At 35.9% G+C, this 18,676-nt stretch overlaps 1 protein-coding gene across 2 annotated transcripts; it reads left to right on the top strand.

The window, feature by feature from the left end:
* The first annotated feature begins 3,164 nt into the window (after positions 1-3,164).
* On the top strand, positions 3,165-18,444 carry LOC140150889 (lysosomal proton-coupled steroid conjugate and bile acid symporter SLC46A3-like). 2 transcript variants are annotated; one of them, XM_072173051.1, is made up of 7 exons: positions 3,165-3,699; positions 8,319-8,417; positions 10,115-11,101; positions 12,237-12,368; positions 14,357-14,440; positions 15,646-15,802; positions 16,968-18,444. In XM_072173051.1, the coding sequence occupies exons 2-7, from the start codon at positions 8,393-8,395 to the stop codon at positions 17,035-17,037; spliced, it is 1,455 nt and encodes a 484-aa protein (XP_072029152.1). In that variant the 5' UTR covers positions 3,165-3,699; positions 8,319-8,392; the 3' UTR covers positions 17,038-18,444. The 2 variants fall into 2 exon arrangements, with proteins under 2 accessions (XP_072029152.1, XP_072029153.1); XM_072173052.1 differs by lacking the exon at positions 8,319-8,417.
* Positions 18,445-18,676: the final 232 nt, after the last annotated feature.

Genomic DNA, 18,676 nt, shown 5'->3' with positions numbered 1-18,676 from the left:
CTTTCTCCAAACTTGGTGCTATTTCCACCTTCACACAATATCTTCAGGAAGCAGGACTGCGATGCAGTTGTCCCCACTTATTTTGACAGTTGCGTTGAATCAAAATACCAGACTTCAGCAAGTCGACACAAGAATATATTTTCCTTTCTTGGAAGAAGTACGTTCTTTGACGTATTCTAGATCTTCTCCGACAACACTGGCAAATAGTAGTACTTTGACTACATAAAATATTTCTGGTTTGCAATTTCCTTTCTTTGAAGGAATTGGACTGTAAGCATAGCCCAGATCAACACTATCAACTGTGACCATAATTGTGTTTACATTTTCTTATATCCCAAGCATTGGAAAAACCCCATTCTATTATGGGCCATTTACTACCTTCACATTATGTTCAATCTGGGGAATTCCAAAGTCTTAATTATAACATTAACCTTTCTCATTGCATCACTTCCTTTAATAGGGAATTCCATTACATCACTTTCATTTTACAACCTCAGGGGGTTTCCAAATATTCCAAATTAGATATGATTGAACTTGTTTTGCTCAATGTGAGAGGGGAATTCCCCCAAAATGTCATCACTCATGTAACTTTGTAAACAAAGATAAATCATCAAATTAAATTACTCAGGGCACATCACATACTAAACAGGCACTTAATATAGCGCATTATTACGAAGAGCCTCAAAGCGCTTTACAACAAAATATACAAGCAAACATGTTCTTTTAAAGAACCAACACGATTAAGAATACAGTCAGAAGGAGAGCAGAAACAAGGGGAAAAGACTGAAAATCAAACGTGTTGATTTTACAAAGCGTGCAAGTAATAAATAGTAAAATACAATTACAGAAACAATAGAACATGATATGTGAATAGTAAAATACAAAAATATCAGAGCAAAAATATTAGTTAAAACATTTCAATAACATGCAGAAATAATTAATAAGAGAGTATGGATGACCGGCATCCACAGGGAATTCAACTTGCGTATTAGAATCAGACTTGCACTGTCACAACATATACTGTACCAATAAAGTATCCTTACAGTTGGAAAAATAATCACAATTTTAAAACTGAACAATATTGGGGTAAATTTGTTTTTTAAATAGATGCACTAGCTAATCCTGCACAAGAAGTAAAGTTACAAGCATTTGAATAGACGAAGGTCCCGTTTTAAAAGTGACAAACTGGCCTATACAAGGCGCAAAAAGATTCCAACAAGCGAAACAAAGAGACAACACAGTTTCTTCAATGAAGCGTTATTTAAAGCAGTTTTTATTTCAGTTTTTACTTCTCTGTACTTTTCAAAGCTTCATTTTATTTGTCAGTTCTTTTGTTTCAATTTCTTTTGTCCCTTTTGTTTTAAATTAAGGCCAAACGAATAAATTAGCCATTTACCACTCTCAAACCAGATGTCTATTCTGTGGAGTTTTGAATAGGCTAATTTGTCACTTTTAAAACTGGACCTTCGTCAAATCAAATGCTTGTAACTTTGCTTCTTGAAGTCACATTGGATTCAATGTGGTGTCATAATGTGCAGGATTAGCTAGTGCATCTATTTAAAAAACAAATTTACCCCAATATTGTTCAGTTCGAAAATTGTGATTAATTTTCCAACTGTAAGGATACTTTATTAGCGCAGTATAATTGACGTCTTTATTTAACGAGTATATCCTACTCATGACAAAAGGAGAAAATAATAGATGAATTAACCTGGAGCCCTGTCTTATTTATGATAATGACCACGATTGTACAAGAGACATTAAGCCTAAAGCAACTAGATTTGGGAATCATTGAAGACTGAGTTCCGCAGTCTACTTAACCACAGAGTTGGTGCACTACAATAGCTATTCAAGACACAGGATATGTTAGTGCCGTACTAAAACTGTTCCGCTTGTCCAAATACTGAAGTATCAAAAGGATGGTCCACAATAGAGTGATTCACGCAACATGAATAGGGGATTAAAAAACTGTGAAGTAGGACCAGGGCTATGACACTCAACTCATTTGCATAGCAAAATGATCCGTCTCCTCTGCAGCCAATTTGGTACCGCTCCATCGAAATCAAGCTGGTCACGGAGGAGACTACCCTCCTTTGTGTTTGTTCATTTGTGTATGGAGAGCCCTTCTTGGAGTCCGTAATGACTTAGGCTACGCTCTCAGCTAGAGTCCGACGCTGCATTGCACTAGAAATACCTTTTCTGTGAAATCGCTATAGAGCCAACCGGGAACACGTATTCGTTTTGAAAATATAGCATTAAAATTAATATCACCCTTGTGGCCCCCGTGCAGTGGAAACCTTAATTCTTTCATTAAAAGGAAATGAACATTATTTTTAAAAAACACGGATCTACCTGTGCACCTATAAAATGGGCACAGCAATTTGCCTCAAATATGAATGAATTTTAAGAAACATACGGGATATGATGAACATTGACCTGACGCCATGATAGTAGGATCTATTAGTCGTTGTATATACAATGTATATACCGTATTGTCATAATACCAATATTTGTCATTATATATAATGAGTAATATTTAGCAACGTAAATGTGCAGTTCATATGCACAAACGAATACTGATCTTTATGATATTTAGGTTCTTGTACATCGCATATAACATGTCACATAGGAGGTCATACGTGTTGACCTCCATCTATTGTATGTGTTCATCTGTGTATGGAGAGGATTAACGCCATTAAACCTCCATCAGTATTAGGGCGTAGTTCAGTGAACTCACCGTATTGCTATTCCAAGTAGGGCCTACTTTGATAATACAGATAATAATGTACTAATGGGTCGAGACGATTGCATTGAAAAACCTAATAAATTATTTCATAACAGTTACGTAATCAATCGATAGTGCGGACACTTTTCATTTGCAAACCACCAAAATTCGTGATCTTTAAGCGTTGGAAAAGAAACCGCGTGAATATAGTGCCCTCTCAAGAATATCTTCTCTCTGGTAGGACCATGTGCTTCTTTTGTCCAATTTGGCATCAAGATTTCGAATGGAAACAGGGATCATGTCAGAAATTAATATTTTGTTCTGGGTCTGATTATTCGGACTAAGGATAATGTAAGGGATAAACTGTGCATTATGAGATGTGGGGGCAAGTGGCATTATTTCACTGCCGTGAAAAACAACATTTTTACCATATTTATTTAAAGGAGGATTTCGTGATCCTAGCATCCTCTTTTTATGACATGTTTCAGTACATATCCACGAAAAAGCCTATTCCCAAAATTTCAGTTGATTCCGATTTTGCGTTTGCGAGTTATGCATGATTATGTGTATTACACTGCTCCATAGACAATGCGTTGTAATTTCGTTCTGGTGCACCAGAACGAAATTCAAATTTCACGATATCTTAGCTAAACGAATTAATCTGCAAGAAATATTTTGTACATAAACATTATGTAGCCAGAGGTTTCTAGCGATATAAAAATCTCAACCTGTTTTGAGAAAAGTGAGGGGATGATGCTGTGGATCACGAAATGCCCCTTTAAGTGTGAATAAGCAAGCTACAATATGTTGGTACCTGTGATTTGCATTGTGGTCTCGCATTGTTGTACACAGCGAAACACGTGAATGCGTACGAGTACAACTTCTGCTCATGCAAGCATGTCAATTTACTGGCTGCGCTGGTGGTTGTATACAGCTCAATGGTAATGACTGGCTACTACTGGACTACTCACCGTGTAAGTATACTGTATAGTCGACATTTTGATTTAAAGTAAAATAGAATAAGCTTACCTATACATGCATACATGTACTCACGTACTCACAAAGTTACAGTGTTTCTTGAGACCGGGACTCGAGAACTAACATGAGCATCATGTTATTAGCTCTTTCCAATTAGCACAAACAATAATTTGTCTTTAAAAAGGCAAAGTTCACGGAACAGGTGTATAGTACTTTGAACTACTTTGGTTAAACTTTCAATATTCATATACTAACCTACTCTGCACTGATTTGACAATAAATAAGTGATTTGAGGTATAAATGATACTTGCATCTTGACTCTGGAAAATAATTTTCAGAAAACCTCATTTTGCATTTAGGTTTTTAAGCTACCTGCAGGAAACAAATTTGGCTATTATACGAAGAAAATGACATGAAAATGTCTACTGTATCAGCCCATCATGCATCAAATGCTATTTCCCGTTGGATGCCCCATTCCTTTTTAAAAGAAGTTTTATTTAGAAGCAAATAGCCTAATGTGTTTCAGGAACACTGCATGTCAAATTATTTTGTTGAATAGTTTTCTATACAGATGCTAGATGACTTATCACTAAAGTAAACAAATTACAATACATTGTGGTCTTGCTAGATTTTGTCACGGATATTTGTCTCATATCCCAGCTTTATGAACACCAATTTAATTAGTTTGTAAAAGATAATATACATTGGATATATTTATACACACATTGCTTGGTTATTACAAGAGTCAATAAACATTCAATTAACTATAGAGAATGGACTTAATTTTGTGCAGTGTAGTTATTTTCTGAAGTAAATCGCCTATGAATAGGTTTCTATACAGATATGTCTAATCACTAAGTAAATACATTATAGCTACTTATACTGATCAATCAGTTATGTGTATTATCAGCATGTGATGACTGTAAGCCAATTGCAAACATGTTTAATAAAAAGGCTAAAAACAATCCTACACTAAGCAGTCTCACTCAGGATTAAATGTGCTAAATAGTAATTGACATGGGTAGCAGGATTAGATAAAGGCACACAAATGATCGAGGGTATGAGTCGGGATGACCAAGAAAATTTTAAATCTCCTGTATTGTAGAATCATACCTTATATTAACGAGCTCATTAAATGGAGCATTTCAGTCTTTGAATGACCTCAATAGGATAAATGGTTCTGAAGTTATGGCCAATTTTATATGCGTGTTTTGAATAGGCAGTTTGGACAGATTATGGACACCAAGGAAAAATGGCACAAAATTGAATAATTTCCAGTTTCAAGTTCAGTATTTTAAAAAAACACCTTTTCAGTAACCCTTGAAAATGGATTACATAATTTATACAAACACTCACAAGAAGAAATCATTTATAAATACGGGTTTTCATAATGCATTCGGCGATCTGTTCTTGTGAAATTGCCTTTTTGTTCTATATTTCTTTGTACAAATCCAAGATGGCAGTCATGGAAGAAAAATTATGAACAAAGTTGACCAAAAAATGTATCACCAAATTTTGACAACTTGTTATTTAAGTCACAAAACATGTAATAAAGTTGATTTGTAGTGACGATTTTTTGTACGAGGTTTCCGAATTTTGTCCAAAAAAGTGCAAAATTCGGAAACCTTGCATAAAAATTCGTCACTACATATCAACTTAATTACATGTTTTTTTACTGAAATAACAAGTTGTCAAAATGTGGTGATACATTTTTTACTCATGAGACTCATCCATGCGCTCAGTTTCTCATGGAGGGTTAGACATGAACTATGTGACTGTTAATGACCGCCAGCTGAAGTGAAATCTACAGTATATCTGCTTCAAAATTAGCTTTTACTGCAAATTTTCTCTAAATTCCAAGTTATATTGGATGACTCAAGTTTTGTATATTATAATAATAATATTGAACCAATTTCATGTGCAATATTAAGATATTACCATGGTCATTGCATAGTACATTGTGCATGTAGGCCTATACGGTACTGCATAATTCTGAATCCGATTAAAGAGGGTCTAAATTTCATCATCCAATATGCACCCCTAAATAGTAATGACATTTTATGAAATTGCACATGGAATTAGATAAATATATCTAGTATAGTATACAAAAAGTTTACTCACCATATATATCTTGGAATTTGGAGAAAATGTACAGTAAAATCACTCTTTTATATAAATAACCTGTAGATTTCACTTTAGCTAGCTGTGGACGAAAAAGTATGGGTAGTTGAAAGCATAAACTCACCTTTACCAGAGGAAACTTCCGGTCAGCTGATTGGCCAAGTTATAGATATATTGATTGATATTTGTGCACTCAACCTAGATCCATTGGTCAGTCCAGTGAGATAGTCTCTGCATGGACAACCCCATTAATATTGTGTGTGTGTGTGCTCAGTGCTGCATGGTAAACACAAAAGATGTCCAAATGAGTGGGCTGTTGTGCTGGTCATCCCTAGTATAAGATATTACAGTCTAAACGCAGGACAACCGATTCTTTTGTTCTGCTTAGTCGCGCTAAAAGTCGATCGATACATGTTAAAATCAGCACAATTCCGAGATGCACCTTTTTGCTATGAAATTTATTTTCTCGGTCAAATATAAAGCAAAATTTTTTTTCTTCAGTAATGTCAAATAAAAACATAGTGCTTGGATGAACATTTTTTTTTAAAGCCTGGTGTTAAAATTAAGCATCAAATTGTGTCTTTTAGTGTGATATGTTTGATTTTTATAGGCCTTTAGTTCGCCCGTGAGCTTTTTACAGAATTCGTTTTTTAGCGTCTCAAACTAATATAGTTTGCTAAAGAAAGATATTTCCCACCTCTGTAAAGCACATCGTGTGGGTCTATATATTATAGTTTTGTCAGAATTTCCGTTTTGATTCCATAATTTTTGACTACCAGCTGAAATATTTTCAAATCCACGCGTGAAATCTTCGGCTAATACTAGCATTGTGGATCGATATCTCTGGGTGCCCGGCCTGGATAGAGTGTTGCCAGAACTTCAATATAGCAAAGAAATTACCTGGTGTTTCAATTGTCATGAAGGTGACTGGGTATATGCCTTTAGTTTGTGTTTGTTTGAAATTGCTTAAACCCACCGAAAGTCATAATGAAGCAGCCAAAACAATACAAGGTTAAACATGGAAGTTTATAACAACCTATTATAATGACCTAAAGGAAAAATCATTTATGGCAACAATGAGCCTTGCATTGTAAGTCATGGTTAAAATGTGTTGAGTACCCACCCCACCCCCATAGGCCTACATAATATTACATACCGGTACCTTATAATATTTATATAGCACGGCTATAGCTATACATTTATAAAGTAGGTCCTATAGCGCTAAATTATGACAAATAGGCCTACACAAACCCGAACGCAAGTCTGAAGGGTGTAATGAAAATGCCAACCCGCGATGCCCGATGGGGGGGTCATTCAAAATTCACCTGGAGATAGGAGGGACAGAAAATTAAAATCCCCTCTAATAACACGCGAATTTTTCTAGGTTTGGACAGTGGATTTTCCCATGGACCTCATCCTAGGTAAATAAACAAACAAACAAACAAACAAACAAACAAACAGACAAAATGGTTTTCATAATCATGGAATCCATAGCCCCTGTAAATTGAAATTGCAGGCTATCACGGGAGCAAATTTCCAAAATTCACCTCATATACCAGAATTGGGGATTTGGGCTACCAAATCGCTGGTCAGGCAATCCTGGTTTTCAATGGAAAAGGGACCTGGTTGACAACAATTGAAATATCGATTAATTCAGCTGGTTGCTCTCGAGATAAAGTACTGATTTTGACATTTTCGGAGGATGAAGGAAAAAGGGTAAAATAAAACGGAAATTCTGACAAAACTATAACATATAGACCCACACGATGTGCTTTACAGAGGTGGGAAATATCTTTCTTTAGCAAACTATAGTAGTTTGAGACGCTAGAAAATGAATTCTGTAAAAAGCTCACGGGCGAACTAAAGGCCTATAAAAATCAAAAATATCACACTAAAAGACACAATTTGATGCTTAATTTTAACACCAGGATTTTAAAAAAATGTTCATCCAAGCACTATGTTTTTATTTGACATTACTGAAGAAAAAAAAAAATTTGCTTTATATTTGACCGAGAAAATAAATTTCATAGCAAAAAGGTGCATCTCGGAATTGTGCTGATTTTAACATGTATCGATCGACTTTTAGCGCGACTAAGCAGAACAAAAGAATCGGTTGTCCTGCGTTTAGACTGATTAGGAATTATTTCCTAGCCTCTTAACCACGGGGATGGTGGGTTATAATAGCTATTCGAGACGCAGGGTATGTAAGGGATAAACTGTGCATATGAGATGTGGGTGCAAGTGGTATTAACGTTCACTGGCGCGAACAAGTGAACAAAAACATGTCGGAAAAGTGAAATTTACACCACTGCTGTTAACATGCAGTATTATGTTGTTTTGTGACGGATTTAATTCTATTATTGATGTGCAATATGATATAGAGTATGGAATAGCATGTAATTCAGCCTACAAGCTACGATCTGATTTGTAATAAAATATCAACAATACAACTGAAACTGAAACTTATCATTATAGATGCTTTTATTATTTATAGTAACGTGCAGCTGAACGATAAGGCTGAATACTGCCTTGGTTTTCCTTTGCGTGGTTACGTAAAAAACTAAATTCATGATGTCTGAAGAACAATCTGAAGGTAGTTATTTATACAATCAATCGTATCAGTTATGTTAACTCTAGGCCTGAGTGCACTAATGCTATAGTGTGATAGACTATGCATGGTACATGTAGGCATACATGCAGAAATTTGAGCTTACGTAATATATTAGAACCGACATTTTAGTACAGTCCACAATGACGTAGGGGCGCCTTCGGTCTGATAGATGACACCCGGAATTTTGCAATTGTCAGTCACATTTTAAACATATAGGCCGCCCCACACCGACATCGCCTGGTTAATAATTACATTGTACAGCAGAGACACTAAAATGAATACCCGGGATCGATACACGTGAATGTACTGTGCTATGCACGATTTGATATTCAGACTATAAATCTTTGGATACCGGGGTAGAAAATGATGAATATCTCCGCATTTTGTTTATTCTAAAGAACCCATTTTTTGTGCTTGCACTTGAATATATGTATTGAAAGGATATGATAGTCGTTAGCTTGCGTATTGAGAAAGAACCGTGCGTATTGAGCTCAAAAACCGACAAAAATTCTGATTTTATATGTGCCGAATTATAGCGCAGCGTAGACCACTCGTGGAGGCAGTCTAAAAGCAGATGACCACATAGCGTATACCATGCTCACTGACTGTACAGAGGTCAATCACCAGGCTATTGTCAATAGCCGTAGTCGGATGTCCCTCAGCCTATTATGCGTCTCAAAACTATTAAACAGGTCGGAACAAAATGGCCATGCGTGGCTGTGGATTCAACCTACCATGGCGATATCTGCCATGAAGATATCGGGACGATGACACTGTGCGCCCCTCTATTTTAATAAATTTACTTGGCCATGAGACATTTCGACAGGATAAAACCCTTACATGTTTAATTCGCCGGCAAATCCGCCATAAACTGTTGTGGCGTGTGGTGGTGAACTCAACGACATGTAATTAATTGTGAGTTCGCACTGTTTCGAATCCGAACGGTTCTGATTTTTTTTAATCTCCTTTATTATTGTACAGTTTGCCTGAGCTCCATGTTGTATTTATTTATTTATTTGTTATTTTATCAGGTATGTATCCTCTGTGATTGCATTAGATATTTAATATCTCATCTTGACTGATGTCCTGTTAGGACATAGCAGATAAGCCGCCCTCTATTAGATTTTAAGGTTACAAAATAGACCATGCCCAGTGAATAAGATCGTAACGAATGGGAAATGTGAGGGTCAGTATGTCCATTTGCTGTTTTGTTGTAATATAAATAGTAGGCCTGTGTAGTATATACAAAGTCAAGCAATATTCAGTAATAATCTTCGACACCTTGACTCAAAAACAGAATTGATGAGCCACAACACGGCTGATTCCACTGGATCAATTTGGTTACGTTTTGGACCAATAAGGACACCTACATAATTGCCTGTATTAAAAATGTACGTCTGCCAAATTCGAAAAGCTAGTTTAGATCAGACTGGTTTATAGTCAAGGTACTGTTCTAGTAATCGGAGTTTTCTGCTCTCTTTAATTTGATTTACAACTGCTAATTTTATGACAACTGCCTCTGAAGTTTTACTTCTCCATCTTATAATTAGAAGGAAAATTACAGAAATTTACTGTCCTCATTTTATTCATCTCTTTACTTTCCTGCAATGTTGTTAAAGCTTTCATCAAATACACTATGATTGTGGCTTTTCTTTTTTCTTTTTTTTTTTTTTTTATAGAATCCAGGCTCCTGAAAGATGAAAAAGACAATTCGAAGATCAAGCATTTATCGGAGACGAGATGGATAACCATTGAGCCTGCCATCATCCTGATGGCTTTTGCGTCACCCATCGGTATGGTTGCTTTTCCTAAATACATAGAAGACAGGTTAGCTGAAGATCGTAATTTTACTCTTCTGAAAGATGATGCACTCAATGTTAGCTGCATTGATAAACAAGGCACCAACGATTCTGATTATCAGATACAACAGGACATAGCTGCCGAAACGGCCCATTGGGTCATGATTGGTACGGTATTGTCATTTGCTCCAGCGATATTTACCGGACCTTTCTTTGGAGCTTTAAGTGATAGGTTGGGACGAAAGCTACCTTTGCTCATTTCCAGCCTGGGCTTCGCCCTCTGGCTCTTTGCAATTGGAACTATGACAGTTTTTCGTTTGCCTTTGTCATATTTAGTTTGTGCCTCTTTATTAATAGGCGTGGGTGGTGGGTACACGTTATTCTTAGGTGGTTGTTACGCCTATTTATCCGACATAAGCAGCGGTAAATCTAGACTCCTACGGATAGCTGTGGCCCGTGCGTTGTTCGAAGGAACCTCTGGATTGTCCCAAATTCCTGCAGCATATTTCGTGGAAGAATATGGCTTCGAGTCACTCGTTTGGCTCACCTGTGGTTTATTTATTGTTGCAATATTATACATTTTATCACCTTGTATTCCATTACCACCGCGAGTTGGATCATACTCAGCAAAGAAAACCTCCTTCAAAATACTTGCCAATGATATCATGGATATCTTCGCTGTCAATACAGAAAAAAGACGAATTCGGTTGGGGATGTTTCTACTTATCTATTTCGTAACAAATCTTATTCAACAGTCGCTAGGAGCTACAGAGATATTTATACTGTATGGGCTTGGCCCGCCATTGTGCTGGACATCGGCTACGGCAGGAGTATATTCGTTTACGTTACTTGCATGTGGTGCACTAGGTAAGTGGTTATTTTCATAGGCGTAGATCCCAGGGGGGTGGGGTACCTTGACGCCTGCATGTGGGTTTCTGACCAAATTAACCTCATCATTGGCCATTATAGCCCCAAAAGTGCAAATTTTTGCGCGCTTCTCGCCAAGTTATACCACTTTTTTGTACCATATTTCAGCACTTTAGCTTCAATATGGCAAAATTTTTCGCGCGCTTCGCGCCCATTTGTACCGCCAACTTATTATGTCGCCCTAAGGTGCTTCTTCAAGAATAGATGATCTATGCATGAATGAACATAAAAAGGGGCTCTATAGCTCATGTGTTATCGTGATCATAGGGGAATGGCGGGTAATCCCACTCTTGATATTGGTATGGTTTACTTTGTTTTAATGTGTAGTAATAGGCTTAAATAAAAAGATATTCGGGATTACCCCACTCTCCCTATAGTGTCCGCTCCATTTACTAACGTCATCAGCCCGATGCCTTGAAAATTAATTTCGCTTCGAACGGGGGAAGGACTCGTACGAGCCCGAACTTTACCAACACAATTTCTCTTTTTTCAGGAGAAATACGCATAAACAAATTGTAACGAGTGTCAACTTGTAATGTAATAATTATTCTCTTCGAATGGAGTTAAACTTGTTTTTGCAATAGATATGCCCTTTAAAATCACTTTCATGAAAATCCATAGTCTAATTAAATTATAGACATGTAAACTTATACGAACATTTCCAATTACGATTTGCGTGTTTTTCGAGAGAAACCAGTATGTGATGCGTCCGACGACTTACGTTTCCTGGTATTATGTTTCTGCTGTTTACCTTAGTCAAATCAAGTTAGTCAGTTTATGTCAGTCAAGTTAGCTCAATCGATAAAGCGTTCGACTCCGGGTTTGACTATGGTGCGAGAGGTTGCGGGTTCGAACACTCTAATAAAGATTCATCTGAACACGGAACTCACTGCTAATTGTCCGTTGTAACCACTGGTAACCCGTACGAAACTCGGGGAACTGATCCCGGCTGCGATAGTCAATTGTGCAATGTCTAGGGTGTGTGCTTCTAAGCACCAAGGTCCCTGGCACATTTCCCGTCAAATTTTGATGTAAATTATTATTAATGCCTGACACCAATCACTTCTATTACCAGGAGTACTTTTTTTATCTAGATTATTTGCTGTTTGCGTCAACTACTTCTGGATTCTACAGATTGCATATGTCTTTGGGATCATTTCTTATCTGATATCAGCATTCGCAAAAACTACGCAAGTTTTTTTGATGGGTAAGTTTCGACAGTAGGTACGATAGCATCATAAATCTCAGGTATAGACAAATCCAACGAGCCAAGTCATGGTCAGGATTTGGTCGGCCATATTTGGTTCCCCGCATGCAACAAACAGGTGTTGTGAGTGCCCAATTGGGTGGCTTAAACCCGCTTAAAATTCGATGTTAGATTCTTTTGTGTTGTAAACTGTCATCATTATTTTGTCTACGTGTAACACGGGTGATAGAATGCAGTTTAAAATACCCTTCAAGGCCGCATCATTTCACAATTTAGGTGAGATAGCTGGATCCCCGTCGCGGCTATGGCTGCCATTGAGGAGTAGGAATGCGTGAAATTGGATTCGTGTATAGTGTATCTCAAAATTATTATCAGTATCGGTAAATGATACAACTTTGTCAGACACGTCTGGTATAAGGAAAGATTTTGTTATCTGAATTATGTTACGAAAGATTTTAAAATACGTTAAAATATAGAATGTTAAGCTTGTAATTGGTGAAAAAATGACTCATAATAATCATGATAATCATGTATTGATATAGAATTTCGTGACGCTAGTTGCACGTAGCGTAATGCTTGATTGGCGAATGTTTTTCTGAATTGTGTAAATCTCGTCCCCAATTGAGAGCAATATATCAATATATCAAAATGCTCAAACTATTACCGGTTATATATATTTTACAATCATTTTAGTCTAAAAATCCTTTTATAAGGCCTGTTTACATGTCCCTACATACACTTAATTTGAATCAGCCAAATTTGTTGTGATTGTAGGACAAGAGCTATTATGAAAGAGGTTGATTTACCCTAACGCTGAGAATGCTGTTTGGTGTTGGAAAATGAAAGAAGGAAGCTTTAAAGGAAAAAGGATTATGAACAAGTTGTTCGTTTCCCTAGGGATTCGAACTCCGGACCTCTTGTGTGCCAAGCACCAGTTGGTAAGCCATGGGTGTTTCGCTGATCCGGCCAACGATACTTAAGTTAATTTATGTAATACTGACGGTGATTGCGTCCAAGCATCATGCACGTTGGATGCATGCATGCTTGCACGGTGGATTAGGTTTGTAAGATTTAGCAAGATACAGTGGTAATAAGCCCAATCGTCATTGCATCTTCCGATTTTTGAGAGCAGTTTTGGGATACTTTGACCTCTGACATATCGGGGGAATTGCTGTAATTATGATATTCCAGTAATGTTTTTTGGGTTTGATTTCATTCTTGTAAAACATTTTAGATTACATTTTGTATGCACGAAAACCAATTTTTCTGAATTTGTCCAATAGATGCAAAAACTGTCCCACTGTGCGATCAATATAATAGGTTTTTACTAATTTTACCTCATTAATTCGGCTACCTTCCTAATTGCTAGTAATTTTGATTCATAATTTTGGTAAAGAATAACAAAATTAAAAATTCAGCAAATCATATATTATGGCTTTAATTACAGTCATCAAATTGTACAATACAAATGTAACGATGTATATCAAAAAGAGACACTTTTGAATGTTTTACATATCTTAAATATAGATATATTTTGCTCCACAATGCCGTTTCCGCCATATTGAGTTGTGCTATTATAAAATTGGAAATTGAGATATCGGCCTTTACAAATATTATTGACAATGTTAAGAGTAGGAATGTCTAAAAAAGTACAAGACGCAAGTTTTATTCCGGTCTGAAACTATCGGACAATTATATTTTAAACATCACACATTTATAACAAACCCCGGGCAGATTTTTTGCTATTACGACCGTGCCCAAAAGTGTCTCCTTTCGCAATACCACGTCACAAATATGAAACAGCAATGAAGGTAAAATCAAATTGTGTATTTATTAGTTTTTACCTCCATCGAATGTTTTTGCGTATTTGCTGTTTTTAAATTTACCATTTTCTTCCATCCTTTGGCTTCCTGTTGGTCAGTTGGGAGAGAATTGTCTAAATTTTACATTAAAATTGATGAGTACGAACTTTTTTTTGTCTTCTACAGGGGCAGTGGTCTCCGCTTTCCGTGCGATGGATTCACCAGTATTAGAGACAATGCTGTCTACACTCGTTGAGCCAAACGAACGAGGTAACTTTCGATAAAATTATATTCTATCTATAAATTCTGTTTCGCATTACCACTTATAAGACAATACAGCTAAATTTATACTCCATCGCTGAGCGACGAGCGACTGATATCTGACCAATAAGGCTTTTTCCAACCCAACAAAAAGCGCTCTACCTCATTGGCCGGAAACCAATCGCTATCGATCAGCGATGTAGTATAAATTCAGCTTTAGAGATTATGGAAATACGAGTGCCGTAAAAGACATAGTTCGATTTGTATGGATTTCTCATGTTCGCTCAGCCATAAGTACATCAAAGCTTCTTATTTCAACTATATATTCTAAAGGTTCCAGGTGTATTGGTACCATAGTAATGAATAATGAATACATTCATGTCATAGAAAGGTTTTGACATTTGCATATAGTGTTCCACAAGGCTCTATTATCGGTCCACTGTTTCAACATTCCGTGGATACGATCGACATTTGAGTTCTTAATGAGAGGATACTAGAACTATATTTAACCTTAACGGTTTTCTTAAGGGCTGGGGTATGAACGTTTGGACAGTATTTATTTTGGGACATTAAAGCACATCAGACATATCGAATTGCATTCTGAATACGAAGAATGTCATTCTGATATCAAATAATTTTGATTTTTGAAATTCGCAATTTAATACACATTTTATGGCAAATCATTAAAATTGATATTTTTGATATTTAACAGTACTTGAAGTAAACTTTATAAATCTGATGATTTATACTTAAAGTGTATGTAGGTGGGATGAAAAGCCGACGATCTATTGAATATTTTGACCTTTCGTATTGAAGATATGGATTTTTTTCCCAAAACACCAAAAAAAATTAGGTCTTTTTGGGAAAAAATCCATATTTTCAATATGAAAGGTCAAAATTTTCAATTGACCGTCGGCTTTTCCTCCCTGCTACATACACTTTAAGAATATATCATTAGATTTATATAATTTACTTCGAGGACTGTCATATATCAAAATTTGAAAAATATCAAATTTTTATAATTTGTCATAAAATTTGTATTATATTGTGATTTTTAAGAAATTAAAAATATTTGATATCAGAAAGACATGCTTCGTATTCAGAATGCAATTCGATAGGTCTGAGGTGCTCTCATGTCCCACAAAAAATACTGTCGAAACGCAATAAACGCTCATTTTGGATCCCTTAAACGGTTTCATTTTTAATCCTTACAGGTGTAGTGTTTGCATTGGCAGCAAGTATGCAGAGTTTTGCCAATTGTATTTCTCCATTGATTTTCAATCCGATTTACAGTGCTACTGTGGAAACTCAACCTAACGCTGTTTTCTTTGTCATGTGCTCCGGATATATTGTACTCTTTGTATTATCATGGTAAGAACGCAACCATTATTAATACCAATGAAATAATAACCATATTACACAGAACTGAATTAAATACACACTATTGAAATGACACAAGTTTATTCAGACTGGACCGAGGAAGTGGGCTCATAATGAAGACAATTAATATTCTGTTACTAATGGTAATCGAATTCTATTTTGCTAAACTTAAACCACGTGGTCACCTTAGTGACAGCTAGCAAACCTCAAGAAAAACTCAAATTGTGAAGTGAATATGCAAACGGTGTTTAAGGCAGAGATGTCGTAAATGTAATGCAATCCACTGCTCCTAAAATAGCCTTGTGCATTTTTCTTTTCAGAATAGGGTTAAATTGCACACTTTTGCGTGCTTCGTGAGCACTAGTCTTTTACGAATATAGTAAATTTCACCTGAAATTGAACATCTCTTAGTTAAATCGGAACAAATATCTACGTCTCCCTCTGAGTTTACACGCTGCCACTGTCTATCGTATAGTATACGTAAGTCAAAACGTGCAATGTCTTCCTCACGGTGTGTTTGGGTGCCTCAAAATTTTGGCCTGGAAAATGTAAATCCAGCCATGGGCAGAGGTAGCGTAAATGTTTTGCATTCCACTTTAAACTTGTTTTCAGCAACAGCCTCGTCCTATACCTATACCTATACCGTTGTTGATACATGCTTACATGTCGATTCAGTATTTTTGAGGTAGCGGCTAACTGTTGCCGTTTTACTGCTGACATTATTGATTCATTGGTGCAAAAAGATGCAAATTAAGACCATGCACCAGATTCAGTTTTTGAAAGCGTGAAAGTGCTACCGTTTTAAAATAAATGGACGTGTTGTGCACAATTTTGACACTTGTTTTACTAAAATCACCATTTCTCAGATTACACTTTTGACAACATTGTACGATTTTCGTGACAAGATAACTTGACAAATTTGCAAGTAAATGTAAACCTTTTGCATTATCATTACGAGCGGTATAAAGTCTAGGGAAAGCTTTCTCCTTTTTTTTCAAAATATTTGTTTCAAACAAAAATAAACACCATTATTGGCAATACTGACAAAATTGCTTTTTTTTTCAAAATAAAATCCAAATTAAAAAAAAAATATATATATAATCATATTGTAATTTTAAAACATTACATGCATATATTATTTCTCCCCAAACCTCAGGATTTGGCTGGTGTACACTAACAGGACGACAAGAACCAAGCATACCGAGTTAGGACACAAAGATGTATGATGATCAACCATCTTTGCCTTACCTGCATGTTACCTGCAAATATGGCGGACTACTCCAATGCATTCAACAAAAGCATGATTGCAATATACCGTGACAGTTCGTCTCACACATAACCCTGCACTACGATCAAATAGGTTGATGACAACATTTGATTGAATGGACTGCACTCCGCCATAACTACGGTGAAGGACACCGGCTCAAATCCTTTGTTTGGAGCCAATCGATAATTTCATGCAAGGCCTCTATACACGGGTCATCACTTTCGCACCTATCCGCAAATATGAGATGTTATCTGTGTATACAGCCTGTGCCTGGAAATTTAACTTGAGCATTCGAATAAGACGTGTACTGTAACAACGCAGACATACTGTGACAATTGTATTGTCTTTATTTAATGAATATATTGAAATACAAAAGGGAAACTAGAGGAATTAGCCTAGAGCTCTGTCTCTTTTATGCTTATGACCATGAATGTACATTAAAACAGTAAGCCTAAAATAATTAGACTTCGAGTCATAATTTGAGACCTGACAAAGCCGCCAAATCTTAATGTTGAAACTAATTGTGTATTTTCAATGTATGATTATATATATATGATTGAATAATCATAATGTGATATTTTAAAATTTTATCATTTTAAAGCTGGCAGTGTGGCTGCGTGAGCATTTTAGATTTGGACATTATCTCCCGACTTCATCCGGGTTTCATGTGAGAAGGTCTTAATTAATGTTTTAGCGATTAAAAACGTTTAGGCCTATTACTAGTTTTATTTTTTTTATCTGATTTTTATCCGAATTAAAATGATTTAAATACAAAATAATAACTTTACTCAATCCTTTCAGTTCAGTTTATTTCACCTTTAAATAATTATTACAGAGTAAAGCAAAATCATATGGTAGGAGACCAAACAGAGCAGAGCTCGACAATTTTTGGCCACCCTTTACAATTAAGTTAAACATTCAGGACGAAACACAATCAAAAGACGTATGAGGACATAATTATGTGCAGACAAAAACCGGACAGGACACGTGAGACAGACAATGTTGGCTATGGTTTAAGATTACCTATTATACATAATAGTAATAATAATTTTAAAATTACATGAAACATTACACAAACTAACGAGATTATTTATAACGAGATAATAACTCAGATTTGTAGGCAATGGTAGTCCACAATTACGTGTATAATGCATTTTGCAATGTGTATTATTTCCAACTGCAAGTACATTTTCTAATATGTAAGGAAAACATAGAAACAGTATATCTTTTCTTCTCTTAGTATTTATTTGCTCACTGAAAACAAGATGTTTTGCTTCAGTGTTGAAGGCGACAAGTCTTGGAAGTTTAACTTATTATATAAAAACAAGTCTTCATTGCCTCACAAATAAAAATAAAAATTTCTCAATTTGAGACTTTGTGTGTGTTTTTATATGTGTGTGTGACTTCAGGGTAAACTAAGTGAATTTTAATACTTTGTATTTAAGCGAAATGTCAATTGCAGACGTTTACTTTTTACAGGTCTTTTTTTCTAAAGTGTATGACACTTCCAAAGAAAACCCGTAAAGCTTTTACCTTTATATCAGTTGCTTTAACTCGGTAATTTCTAAATAAAGAATACGATAAGTGATGTTTGAAGC

Source organism: Amphiura filiformis, chromosome 4, assembly GCF_039555335.1.
Source record: "Amphiura filiformis chromosome 4, Afil_fr2py, whole genome shotgun sequence".
Classification (NCBI taxonomy): domain Eukaryota; kingdom Metazoa; phylum Echinodermata; class Ophiuroidea; order Amphilepidida; family Amphiuridae; genus Amphiura; species Amphiura filiformis.
The sequence above is the reverse complement of the archived record's forward strand: the minus strand, read 5'-3'. Positions and strand labels throughout refer to the sequence as shown.